The sequence below is a fragment of the Echiichthys vipera genome (genome assembly GCF_963691815.1).
Source record: "Echiichthys vipera genome assembly, chromosome: 8".
NCBI lineage: Eukaryota > Metazoa > Chordata > Actinopteri > Perciformes > Trachinidae > Echiichthys > Echiichthys vipera.
This window is the reverse complement of record NC_139833.1, coordinates 10874125-10886884: the sequence shown is the minus strand read 5'-3', so window position 1 is coordinate 10886884 and position 12760 is coordinate 10874125. Positions and strand designations below refer to the sequence as shown.

The window sequence follows — 12760 nt, the reverse complement described above, 5'->3', positions numbered from 1 at the left end:
TTGCATCGTGTTGATCATTAACAGTGTACTGTAGCCAACACAACCAGCACACTTTCATGATTAATACTTAATTTTTAAAGGTTTTTTGTTATTTCTTTTTAAAATTAGCAATAACTATCATGGTTTGACATGATTAAACATTCAGGGGTTTATGCATGGATTTGCACTGTATTATGTAGTGGCATGGTTAATTTAGATAAGGTAATTATGTATCACGATATCTCCATATATGATTTCATCATGATACGATTCCATTGAAGCAATTCTTACCTTTCTGGCATATCTCACAGCACTTAGTAAAAATTTGAACATTAGCAACTTTTCCTCCCTCCAAAGTTTCGGACCTTCACCTTAGCAAAGCGGAGCGCCTACTGGAGGATTCGGGTTAGGTCGATCTCCCCTGAATTTGCGCGTAGGAGGTTCCACTTGACAAGTGTAAAAATTACATAAAGGTAAGATTTGCTTTAAAAGATGATAATCACAGTTTCACTCAGCCCTAAAATATAACATACTGTATATGTCGCATATATTGCTAATTTGAAGTTTAATTCAGGAAATATTAAGTTTAGTCCAAGTTACAACTAACCGAACCACACCCATACACTTTTTTTACTGCGTGCATATTACAGGTTGATAAATATTTAGGCTTTTATGTTTTAAATCGAACTAAAAGCTTTTTTCATGGGTAAAAGTCAGTTTTTAAGCAACCCTCTTTACTAAATCACCTTTGGTCTGTGTGAGTAGTAATGCCACAGTAACCACGGCTCTTCAACATCCAGCCCTCTGACAAATCAAACACATTTATGCCACAAGAGGGCGACGTCTTGCAGCTTTAGAGCATGACTGCAGCTTCAGTGGGTTTATCTCATTATGCAGACTCTTTGTAACTCAGTCACTCAACACGTAGGTAGTTCTGTATTAACTGACCCATATAATTTGAGCTGCCAAAGGCTCACATTTATTCGGACAGACAAAGTTTGATGGGTGACACTTCCTCCGCTGTTTATATATCTCACAAATATCAATGGATATCTTACCTTTACTTTGTATTGTCTCTGCAGCTTTTACAGGTAAGAAACTTGATTTTAAAAGGTTTTTGTGTTCCACTGTCTGTGTTTGAAATATATTTTCTATATTTTAAAATCGCAGAATTGTTTAAAACTAGTTGAAAACGAGTTTAGCTAATGATCTTGAGGCCTGCTATCCATGCTTTTGTGACTCGATAGCAGCATAGATAGTAGACCATACACATACATAATAGCAGTAACTTCATTGCTTAAACAAATACTTTATTCACAGTAAACCTTATTGCATGCGATTAAGGATGTATGCAAATGTATTTGTTTCTATATTTATATAATAATAATATTTATATTTTAAAAATGAGATGATTTTTTGAGCTTTATTAATCATTTCTCAACAAGCTGCCTTGTTGCTTGTTCAGATAGATGGTCTCATGCTAACTGCATCACCTTGTTTGACTTGATTTTCATATTGTACCAAACTGCTTGCCAAAAATGATCAAGATTGAGTTTAAGATATTTTTCCAGAATCTCTTCCATTCAGTGATTAAAAAAAAAAACCCAAAACTTTTGGCTCCCCCTCTTAGATGCTTTTTAAAAAGCCTTTATTTTGAACTACACTCCCTATCTTGTTTTATTTCCCTTTCCCCAAAATGAGTTTTTTGTAGCCCTTTGAGAGGCACTATACATAAAATGTATTATTATTATTATTATGATGATTATTATGATTGTTATTATTATTATTATTATTACTTCATTTGTTTTCAATAGACATCTAAACTCATGGAAATAAAATGTTTGACTTTATTTTGCATTGTGATCAAGGATATTGTCCCATTGGTCTATTTTGTAATGTTCTCAACTCATTACAGTCGTGCTCAGACCTGTTACTGTCCCCTCCAGGTTTAACCGAAGGAGTTGGTGTGTTGCCAGACGGTCCTCTGACCAAATCTGTGGGAGACACAGTGATCTTCACCACAACACTGACTCCACCAGAAAAACCATTTATATCAGTGGGCTGGAAGTTTGGTGATAAAAACATGATCACTTTCAGTGGTACCAACATAACTAGTCCAGACTATGAAGGCAGGATCACCCTCTTCATGTCTACTGGATCTCTGGAGCTCAGGAATTTGGCTCTTAATGACAGTGGAGAATACACCGTTGACGTTTTTCCATTTGGAGCACCGCAGGTTGATGGGAGCACAAGACTGGACGTTTATGGTGAGACAATCTTTCACATGTATCTCTGTGCTAAATGTTCATTGTGTGTAGCCATTTAGAAACTAATATCTATAAAAACAAACCAGCTAAAAGTGCTGAATTACAATTATGTTATTACATAATATAACATTTTTAGCTACATAATAGCAAAACATACAACACAACAACATAACAAAAGACAAAACAATTACTGAAAATTCTGATGTTGTTGGAAGCTAAAGGCAAATAAGTGGACTTTAAGTAAATATGATTTTTTTTCTGGTAAAATTCTTCTTTTTTAAGTGAAAGAATAAACTTTCATGCTACAAACACTTTATGGTTTGTGGATTCTCACTTATGATTTAATTTGATGCCTCAAGCCTTACAAAAACAGCATTATGAGTTAATTATACCTTGTTTGGTATTTGTATCATCCTCAAATTATTTTTTTTGGTGTCAGGAACTAGTGTAAACTTTTAGTGTGCAGCTACTCAACATCTCATAATAAACAATTTATACATAGCCACAGCAGTTTTTCAGTCTGTACATTCTGTTATGTGGGGGAAAAATATAAAATAATTTTGTTTTTTTCCCCCACAGAGCGAGTTTCCAGTGTAATTGCAACTGTCAGCAGCACAGACTTGGTGGAGTTCAACAGCTCTGTCCGTCTGTCCTGCTCCTCCTCTGGATCCTCTCTCTCTTTCCTCTGGCTGAACGGCAGCTCCGAGGTTACAGCCAGTGACAGAGTTCAGATCACTGATGAAGGCGCCAATCTCACCATAGTTAACGTGACCCGCTACGACCAGGGACCATTCAAATGTCGTGTGTCCAATCCTGTCAGTAATGGCACCAGTGATCCAATAAACCTCTTCATCAGCTGTGAGTTACTAACTGAAATGTTTTTTATCTAACATCTAAATGCAAACAGAAACTGAGAGTTTAGATAATCGTCACAGCTTAGAGAGGAGTGACCTTGTCTCGTTTGTTTGTCCTTTTGAGTTGTACAAATATTAGAAAGACGTTTCAACCTAATCAGTCAGCCAGTTGAATTTAGAAAGTGTTTATTGCTTGCGTTTTCTGTGACAGAGTTTCTTTTTCTGACTTGATGTATGATAATGCAGTTGTGGATGTTTACTGTTGTTTCTCGCCTACATTCAGATGGTCCAGAAAACGTTACAATATCTCCGTCACAAGGATACTTTGGTGAAGGATCAGACATCATCTTGCTCTGCTTAGTGGACTCCAGACCTGCTGCCCAGTTTAAGTGGTTTATGAATGGAGACCTGCTGTCTGAGACTGGAGCAGAGCTCAGACTGATGAACGCTCAGATGAGTCACAGTGGAAACTACAGCTGTCAGGCCTTTAACAGCAAAACTCTGAGATATGAAACGTCTCAACCTGCAGCCATCTCTGTACTGAGTAAGTTTGAAAAAAAAGTTTTTATGCCAAAGAAATATAGTGATAGTGATTGTATCAGATAAAACCTTCTTAACCATGAAAAAGGTTGTATTTAGACATTTAGACATATGTTTGCACTCAAGATACGTCTGCAACTTTTGCTTGTACAGAGACAACTGAGCATCAGAATGAAAGATGTTTGAGGTCTTACTGGAGTGGCCAGTAGCACAGAAAAGGTTTTAGCTAATAGATATAACTAATGCAAACATTAAGCGCCATAGAAGTTAAACACAGTCACCATGTAAATGCACAAATTGTGCTATAACTGCATTGTCCTTCCTTTATATTGGAGGGATTGATAGTGAAATTGTCATTCAGTCTAACTGTCAATCTAACAAAAATGTAATCTGTTGTATTTCTATGGTCAGAGTGATTGTGGCTAATCTGGCGAGATAAACCTGCAAGGTCAGCCAATACTGGTTAATTATTGCACCAAGTGCTAGGCAAAGGATAGACGATAATTAGACACACATGATCTGGTGACGAACATAATACGCTATCCCTCATTATCTTCATAAAACGTTGAGATGAAAGGCCATCAATACTAATTGAAACTATAAAAAAACAACATTAACTGCATGATCACAGGTAAATAAACATTCTTTTGACACATAAATATGTCTAACTTGCATATAAACCTTGAACATATGGTCATTATTATTCATCATAGTAGCATTACAATGGGACTCATTCCCTCTCTCAACATTGCTCCTCTCTCCTTAACAATGTTCCCTTTCTTTGAGAGCTGGTCACTATAAAAGCGCTGTGTTTTTCACCCACAGTGAGAGTTGCAAATGTTGTGGTGACTTTAAACACCACAGACTTGGTGGAGTTCAACAGCACTGTCCGTCTGTTCTGCTCCTCTTCTGGACGCTTCCTCTCTTTCCTCTGGCTGAACGGCAGCTCTGAGGTTACAGAAAGTCACAGAGTTCAGCTCAGTGACGGAGGCTCCACACTCGCCATAATTAATGTGACCCTTTATGACCAGGGACCATTCAGGTGTCGTGTGTTTAATCCTGTAAGCAATGGCACCAGCGATCCCATAAACCTCCTCATCAACTGTGAGTTATTAACGTATCCAGTTTATGCATCCTCTAATCCTGCACCATATACATGCAGCTCTGAGCTTCAAAGTGATGCTTCACACTGAGCGAAGGTGCATGTCACGTAGAATTTTCTTCAGGCGTCTAATATAACTTATTTTCTTTTTTTCGCTCCCCACATGCTACACAATGTAGATGGCCCTGAAAATATTAATTTGACAATGTATCCATCACAAGAGTATAATGACGAAGGGTCAGACATCAGTCTGATGTGCTCAGCTGACTCCAGACCTGCTGCACAGTTTAAGTGGTTTATGAATGGAGACCTGCTGTCTGATACTGGACCAGAGCTCACACTGATGAACATTACGCAGAGTCAGAGTGGGAACTACAGCTGTCAGGCCTTTAACAGCAAAACTCTGAGATATCAAACATCTCAGCTGTCAGTTGTCTCTGTACTGGGTAAGTTTGAATTAAGAGGTTTAGTGAATAAAGTTTAGTGATATTGGTCAGAAAGATGGCACATTATATCTGCATGATCTGTATAAAATGTGTACTCAAACCAATGAATCTTAATACTAAATAATAATAATAACAGACGGACAAGAAAAACATTTCTTGTGTAACATAAAGCAATAAAGTCCCATTGCTACCTACCTGGCAGACAGACAATGTGAATAGCTTATGAAAAAAGTGAAGCGTTTTGCAGAAAAATGTTTGGCAAAGTGTGTACTGTAATCAGTGTCTTAAGTATTCAACATAATAATAATAATAATAATAATTTAGCAGCTTAAGATGCGGATATTTTTCTGGAGTTAATGGAGACAAAAGAGGTAAATGGAGAGTGAAGATTGGACTTAATTAACCAGGTGCACCAAAACACAACCCCAAATGTTGCTCTTTATATGCATGATGTGTAACAATGCTTGTGTGTCGATGTTTACAGATGTCATGCTCCGTTATGACTTGTGGACAAAACTTTGAAACAGTGACATATGATCAAATGTAAAGCACATACCATAGCAAAGGTCACGAGTCCTACAACTTTTTCAAGTCAATTGTTAAAGAATCTTGCAGTTATTCAGTGTGTGAACTGACACACTAAGAACTTAATTTTGTGTCACGTGTGTCACTCAAATACAGTAGATAAGATTGAAACAAAAGGTTGTTCAAATCTGCAAATGTTAAAATGACTGGACAGTCCTGGCACTTGGCATGTTAACTATTACTTCCTGAATCATGTATCCTGTTTCCCTCTTTAAATTATTGTTATTCAATCAGTTACTTTAGTTCCTGTTCTCATATTTTTCACACGATCTTTTGTCCAACAGAGATAATATCAAATGCTTCAATCACCTCTACAACAAACCTGCCGATTGAGTGGTACTCTGCCAACTTAACCTGTGATGCTGATGGCTCAGTCTTTACAAGGAAGTGGATGAAGGGTGGCTCAGATCTGACTCTGGCTGTAAACATGACCCTTTACGACAACAACAGAGTGCTTTCTTTTACCAGCCTGAATAAAAAAGACACTGGAAAATATTCCTGTAAAGTCAGCAACCCCCTCAGCTACGATGAAGCTAACTACACCATGGATGTTAACTGTAGGTGACAAACTGTACATCTACTCTTCAAATTGATGAGTTAAATAAATAAGTGTACTATAGAAATGTTCTGTTTGTAGGTCTGTAACAGTATTTTATATTCTTAAGTCAATTATTGCACAAGTTTAATATTCTCTGTCGTTTGTGTTGCTGTAAGAACTTTACAAATATCTGTTTTTCAGATGGACCGGAAAATGTTCAAATCAAAGGTCCAGATGTGGTCTATGTGAAAGAACGCTTAACATTAAACTGCTCCGCTGAGTCCACACCGTCTGCTACTTACACCTGGATACTGAACGGAAAAGAGATACACAAATCTGCTGTGTTCACTAAAAACAACATTGGTTTCTCTGACACTGGCAACTACATCTGCCATGCCATGAATCGTATAACTGGGAGAACCTCGTCTGCAGACCATCAATTGACTGTAACAGGTACCAACATGGTGTTTATTGCAGATTTTGTTGATACGCTTGAATTTTGTAAGCTCACATATTATACCTTTGATTTGAGGAGCGGGTTTCTACCAACCAAATGTGGCAAATTTATTTTCACCTTATGAGACAACAATGGACTGAAATGCAAAACCTCACTTAATTGTAAAAGTATCAAAGGAATCAGAACTAGAGATATACCGAACTTCTTGTTAACTAAATGTCTACAATACCTACAATGCAACTCAACCGCGAAAAAATCTGGCTGAGATTTGAACTTATTATGCTAGTAGCGACTAATGTAGCCCAGAGATGAGGCGAGAGCAAAGGTCAGGTATCAAATGATGCTGACTCAAGTGACATCGCCTGTGGCAATTTATCTGACCTTATGTAGTTCCCTCTGGAGACACAAAATACTTTATACAACGTTCACTTAAAGCAATTCTTACCTTTCTAGCATGTCGCACAGCACGTAAACATTTGAACAGGAACAACTCCGCCTCCCTCTAAAGTGCCACCCTCTCCACCCTGCCTGACCCCTGCCGCGTACAGTGAGTGAGCTAAGTGAGCAGAGCAAGTGAAACAGCCGGTTTGTTTACAATACAGCTGGCGTTAACGCTAATGCTCATCTTCCTTGCAGAAATAACATGGTATTAAATAACTACAGTAACTGATAACTGATCGCATCTTGATGCTGCATTATCACATGTAATGCTGCATTCTAGGCTCAGGCAAACTAAAAGTACCTGTCCAGCAGAAACTCAGCGACGATCTCTTTTTAGCTTCGGATAAAGCTGCATTAGCGTCCGTGATCATTGAAAAGCAGAGCCGATGTTGACTCGCACCTTGCCTCTTCACGCATCAGGTCTTCGCCATTCCTTGCTATCTCTCACAGACCGCCCTATCGCTCTGCAGAGAGGCGCGCTACTCACAAGCGTTGACAGCAGTTGGCAGCTGGTATTCGGACCGAATAAAATGATTGGTCAGACTTTTATCAGAATTATATAAGAATTTAATATTGATGAGTTTCAACTCAGTATGCCATACGCTTATTAGGAGCATTTTAATAAAAGAGAAGTGTAAAAAAATGTCAGAAGGGTAAGAATTACTTTTTGCATTATAACATGTAAAATCTGTGGAGTAATAAAGCAAATCTGCCAAATGAATGTTCTCGAGGCAAAAGACACATCCAGGCCTTACTAACAAATAGTTTTTTATTATAACTGGCCAGCTGTGAAATCCCATAAATTGAGATATTATTACATGTATCCACATACATTGTGGATAGTTCCCGTTTACAGAATGGTGTACAAATCATGTTCTTATCCGGTTTTATCTATTCCTTCGCAGAAAACCCACCACGCTGTCCACCTGGTTGCATTGCTGGAATAGTAATTGCAGTTTTAGTCATCATCTGTGGAGCAGCTGCAGGTGTATGGTACTTTACCAGCAAAAACAAGTAAGTGGAAAAGAGCTTTGAGATATCACTAGGAGGCCATTAAAAAATAATAATCACAATCATGTTAGAGGTGACAATTCAGCATTACCAGGTTTGGACCAAGCAGGATGTGAGATGACGGGAGAGTGCATTCATGGCAAAGGACGAGAGCATAGAAAATGTGGACCTAGAATCAGCCGTTAGCAAAGCTCTGTTTACTTAACCTTCAAAAGGTAATGTTCAACAGAGGGTCACTTGCATAATGCTGCTTTTGTTTTTTTTTCATATAGTCCTGAGCCTGACTTTAGGTTCGACTGTAAATCTTTAGTATTATTTCACGATGGAGCTTCACCTCGACACTGTACAACTACAAAGTTTAACTTTTTTCTTTTAAATATTAAACTGTGTGGCTCACCACGAGTTAACACTTGGTCATCAGAATGATCCTTAAAGTACATCCTGTCTTTAAAACTCATTATTTAAAGCTCATTTCCAAAAATATATACTTTGGACTGATGATTGAGATAAACTAGAGGTTGCAGCTCACTTTGAGAGAACAAATGACCAATAAATGGAGATATATGCTGTTATTATGTTTCATAAATAAAGATGCCTATTTTACATATTAATGACTCATTAACTTCTTTAGGAGCAAAAGGATTGGAAACCTCTTTAAAAGAAACAATGACACTAGGACGGGTATGTAATTTACATGTGTTTGTGTACACTGCATTATTTGCTAATTTTTATAAAATTATTCTAAACATTGATTATTTCTCATGTTTTAAAGGAGGCGAAGGCCAGAACAACAGTTCATACTCAAGAAATGAGGTAAAATTCATCAGTCACATGCACATAAGAAACAACATTACACAGATAATTGTCAGGGTGTATACATGTTTTCACTCTCTGCCCCCCCCTCTCTATGCCCATATTGCTCGGACAAATTGCAGTATAACTGCGCTTACATGTAGGTCAATACAAGCGATGATGGATTAATCCTCTTTGGGGTTATGTTCAGTATAAGTCATGAGACATCTGTGAACAATACTGTGAGATTCAGAAAAAAATAACATAAAGTCAGGATATATTTAATGGTCCACACACAGGCATATCATTGAAATAGATTGTTTAATCACATAAACTGTACAGCATAAGTAGCAAAACATTAGTAATAAAATGATGATTGACATGTGATTTGCAAAATCTAAAAAAATGAGATATTTTCCCCATAAATTAGTGGCCAGTTTCTGATCCGCTTTGTTTAGATTGAGTCATGGAGCGATCTACCGGACTCTTCTAAGACCTGTGTTTACCACAGTGCTCAACATCAGACTTTGAACCAGGAAGGAGAAATTTAATTGACACAATACAGCGGAAAGTGTGAAGTGTGTCTTAATCTCAACATTTTGATGCAGCTTTTCTTGCGTATGGTTGAGCTTGTTTTCCACTTAACTGCTTATATTTCACCTGATGTGAAATAACTGTAAAAGTAATGTAATATTTTTTCCCCTTTGCCTTTTTTTTTGTAGGAGCTCAACTATGCAGATATCAGTATTTTCCAGAACAAAGATGGTGGGAGAGTCCAGCTGGGGTTACAGAATAACTCGGAGTACGCTCAGGTCCAAGTAAACAATCCTCCTGCAGCATCCTCATTACCAACCTATGATGCCCACCTGCAGCGCCTGAAGGGGCCAGCTCCTCAGCCTGATACTAATGGCGCACAGGTTTACTCTGAAGTTCGCAAGAAATGAGTGCACTGGATATGATGGATCATCTGTTAAGGTTAGACTGGAGGCCAGAAGCAGCTGACATGGTTTTAGATAAACCTGCACTTCCCTCTCCCAGGACTATTTTGGACTTGAGTTTACTTAGTCAAAGCACTTTAGCGGTGGTTAATAATCAACCAGCTTGTGAGTTATTGCCATGACTGAGGTCAGAAGGAACAATGTTGGCCTATGATTGTATTCACTCCATATAATATCTTACCTGTTCCCTTATTTGTATGTGTACAGTCAATGCAAAGTATACTTATCTAAGCTTGAGAGTAATGTTTGACGCTGGTGTGGTGGTATCTTTCACTCCAGTTGAGATTACACCTCGTCTTTTATAGGTTCATTTTTTATTTTATTTTACAGGGATTTCGCTCAGGAAAAGATAAACCTTGAGTCTGTTCATTTGTCAATACAATTGTGAACTGTAATGACCTTGCAATGGTGGAAAAATGTATTTATGTTATCAGTGGTGGAAAGATTTATTTATGTTATCAGCTGGTCCAAAGGAACACTTGAAAGATCAACAGTGATGTACATCTTTATAATTTTATTCCATGATAATAAAGTTGATCTTAATTATCACACACAGGGGAGGTCTGCGGCCACAATAATCCAAAATGCTGCGATGCAAAAATAAGCAATAACAAGGGGTTTCTCTCCAGTTCCACTTGAACCATAGAAAGAACAATTGTCAATGGCCAAATAAATATTTCATTTAATATGCTATTTGATGGAAATCTACAATAAATGCCTTAAAGTCTGTTGTTGAAATCCCTCCAACAGTCATGCGGAAACTGTGGCCGTAAAGAAATATTTCAACATTTCCTGCAAGTGATGAGAAGTGTAATTCAGGACACGTTTGCAACAAATGTCACACAAGGTTACCATGCGATAAAATTATATGGCGCTTTCTTTATCCGCTTATCTCCCTGTAAGTCATCAAGCCAACACGAAGTAATTCAAAGAAGTGAAACTTTGCATTTAGAAAATGAAAAAAAAGCAATCTTACATTCACAGCATGCACTTAACGTGTGACTTCTCCAACCTGTACATAACCAAACGTTTTAATCCATTAAATAGTGAATATGTTTGCATCGAAAGAGGTTTCATTTCTTAATAAAGCAGAACTTTACTTTGAGGTTAGTAGTTATGTTTTCATAGGTTTGCGTATAGAAGATTTTTTGTTCCATAACACACTTAAATAATAAGTAAATCCAAAACCTTTGACAATGCTACGCTATGAGAGCGATGTGAAAGAACCAAAACAGCAAAAGTTGCAGGACGGACAGCTAAGTAATGAGCTGAAACTCCATAAAGCTCTGTTGAGCATTACACCCGACCACTTTCACATTGTCCCATTGTTTTTACATTTGTCATTTGATATGTTATTAGTATAAAAATACTGATTATAGATGTTTTAAGTAGACAGAACAGATCAATTGCATCTGATATCACAAGCAAACCATCACAAAAGTGTCTTTCCCATCGTCATTTGTCTTCAGCCAGGCTCCACATTAACTCAGATCAATGCAACCAGACTGTAAACACCATTTTAGTTACTCCCTTTTTTCAGATGAGGAGAATGAAGTCTTCTGACCTCAGCTAGTGTTTAGCCAGAGTTTCCCTCCCCCATTAGTTACTCTTTAGTAAAGATCAAACCCCCTACATTGTAAGGAAGTATTGTATTACAGACTTCCCCACACCTTAATAACTAACACACTGAATCCCTAAATTCTACTCTTTTTACCTTAAAGGTCAATTAGTTACCCATTATCGTGAAATGTAGGTATTTTAATGGATTGTAACATATTAGAGTATTTTTAATGAATTCTATGTATGGTTTAAGGGGTAAAAACCACCTAAAGGGAGTTTTGACCACTTAAAAGCTGTAATAGTAACAGGTAGGTCTGACAATAAATGGCCATTGCACATGTAATCCATTAAAAATAATCTGCCTTGAAATTGTAGATTGTTTTAAGGGGGTTTGCCTTTTCAAATGAATGGATAATTGAATGCTAAATATTAAAGGAGCTCTAGCTTTCTTATATTAAGCAGCTTTATTTGTTTTCAGAGATAAATTAAGAAGTAATACTGATTCTCGAGTTGTGTTGTATCATGATTTGTAGTAGCCTCTGTCCACTCTCTTTTTTTAACAGTTTACACAGCAAACTATCACAGGCAACACAGACTGAACTGAAGAATGCAGTAAATGCAACTCTCAGGTTGCATTTGTAATAATTAGATTGCTCGTTCAAATGAATGAACTGTTAATCGTTAAATGAGTAGAGCATGCCCTGCTTTAGTCACATTTGTGCATTTGCAGGAATTGCACTTGCATGTCCAAACACATCACAGTGGTTCCTTTTTCCTTGTGTGCATTAGCACAGTGTCAGGTTCTGCAATAGGTTGTTGGTGTCTTATTTTCAAAGTTCATGGGAAACTCCATAAATACAGTGACCATGCAAATAATCAGATGTCACAATGACTTGTGGGTGTCTGTTTTTGTTTTTTACAATGCCCGAGGTCAATAGTGAATCATAAATGTAAAAAATAATAAAATATAATTCATAAGGGAGGGGTAGGAAGGAATTGTTAGCATTTCCAGGAATGACACTGTATTAAATTACTGCAATAAATTCAAAGTTCAGTGTGAATGAATACGTTGCCGTGCCAACCCGACGTCATCACACTTCCACTACTCAAATTACAATGCACTGAAAGTGCAGGAAGGGCGTGAAGGCTGTTCTGACATTAATGATTTCAAAATAGGAAATATGTTGGTA

The 12760-nt window shown here is 37.4% G+C and overlaps 1 protein-coding gene across 1 annotated transcript; it reads left to right on the top strand.

The window, feature by feature from the left end:
- Window positions 1-183: 183 nt before the first annotated feature.
- LOC310950131 (cell adhesion molecule CEACAM5-like) lies at window positions 184-9956 on the top strand (the record flags this gene model as incomplete). The annotated part of the gene is made up of 11 exons (XM_083917793.1): window positions 184-201; window positions 337-412; window positions 1062-1070; window positions 1926-2246; window positions 2826-3104; window positions 3384-3644; window positions 4466-4744; window positions 4922-5188; window positions 6058-6330; window positions 6513-6757; window positions 9735-9956. 11 exons carry the CDS (start codon window positions 184-186, stop codon window positions 9954-9956), a joined length of 2250 nt encoding a protein of 749 aa, XP_083773919.1.
- Window positions 9957-12760: the final 2804 nt, after the last annotated feature.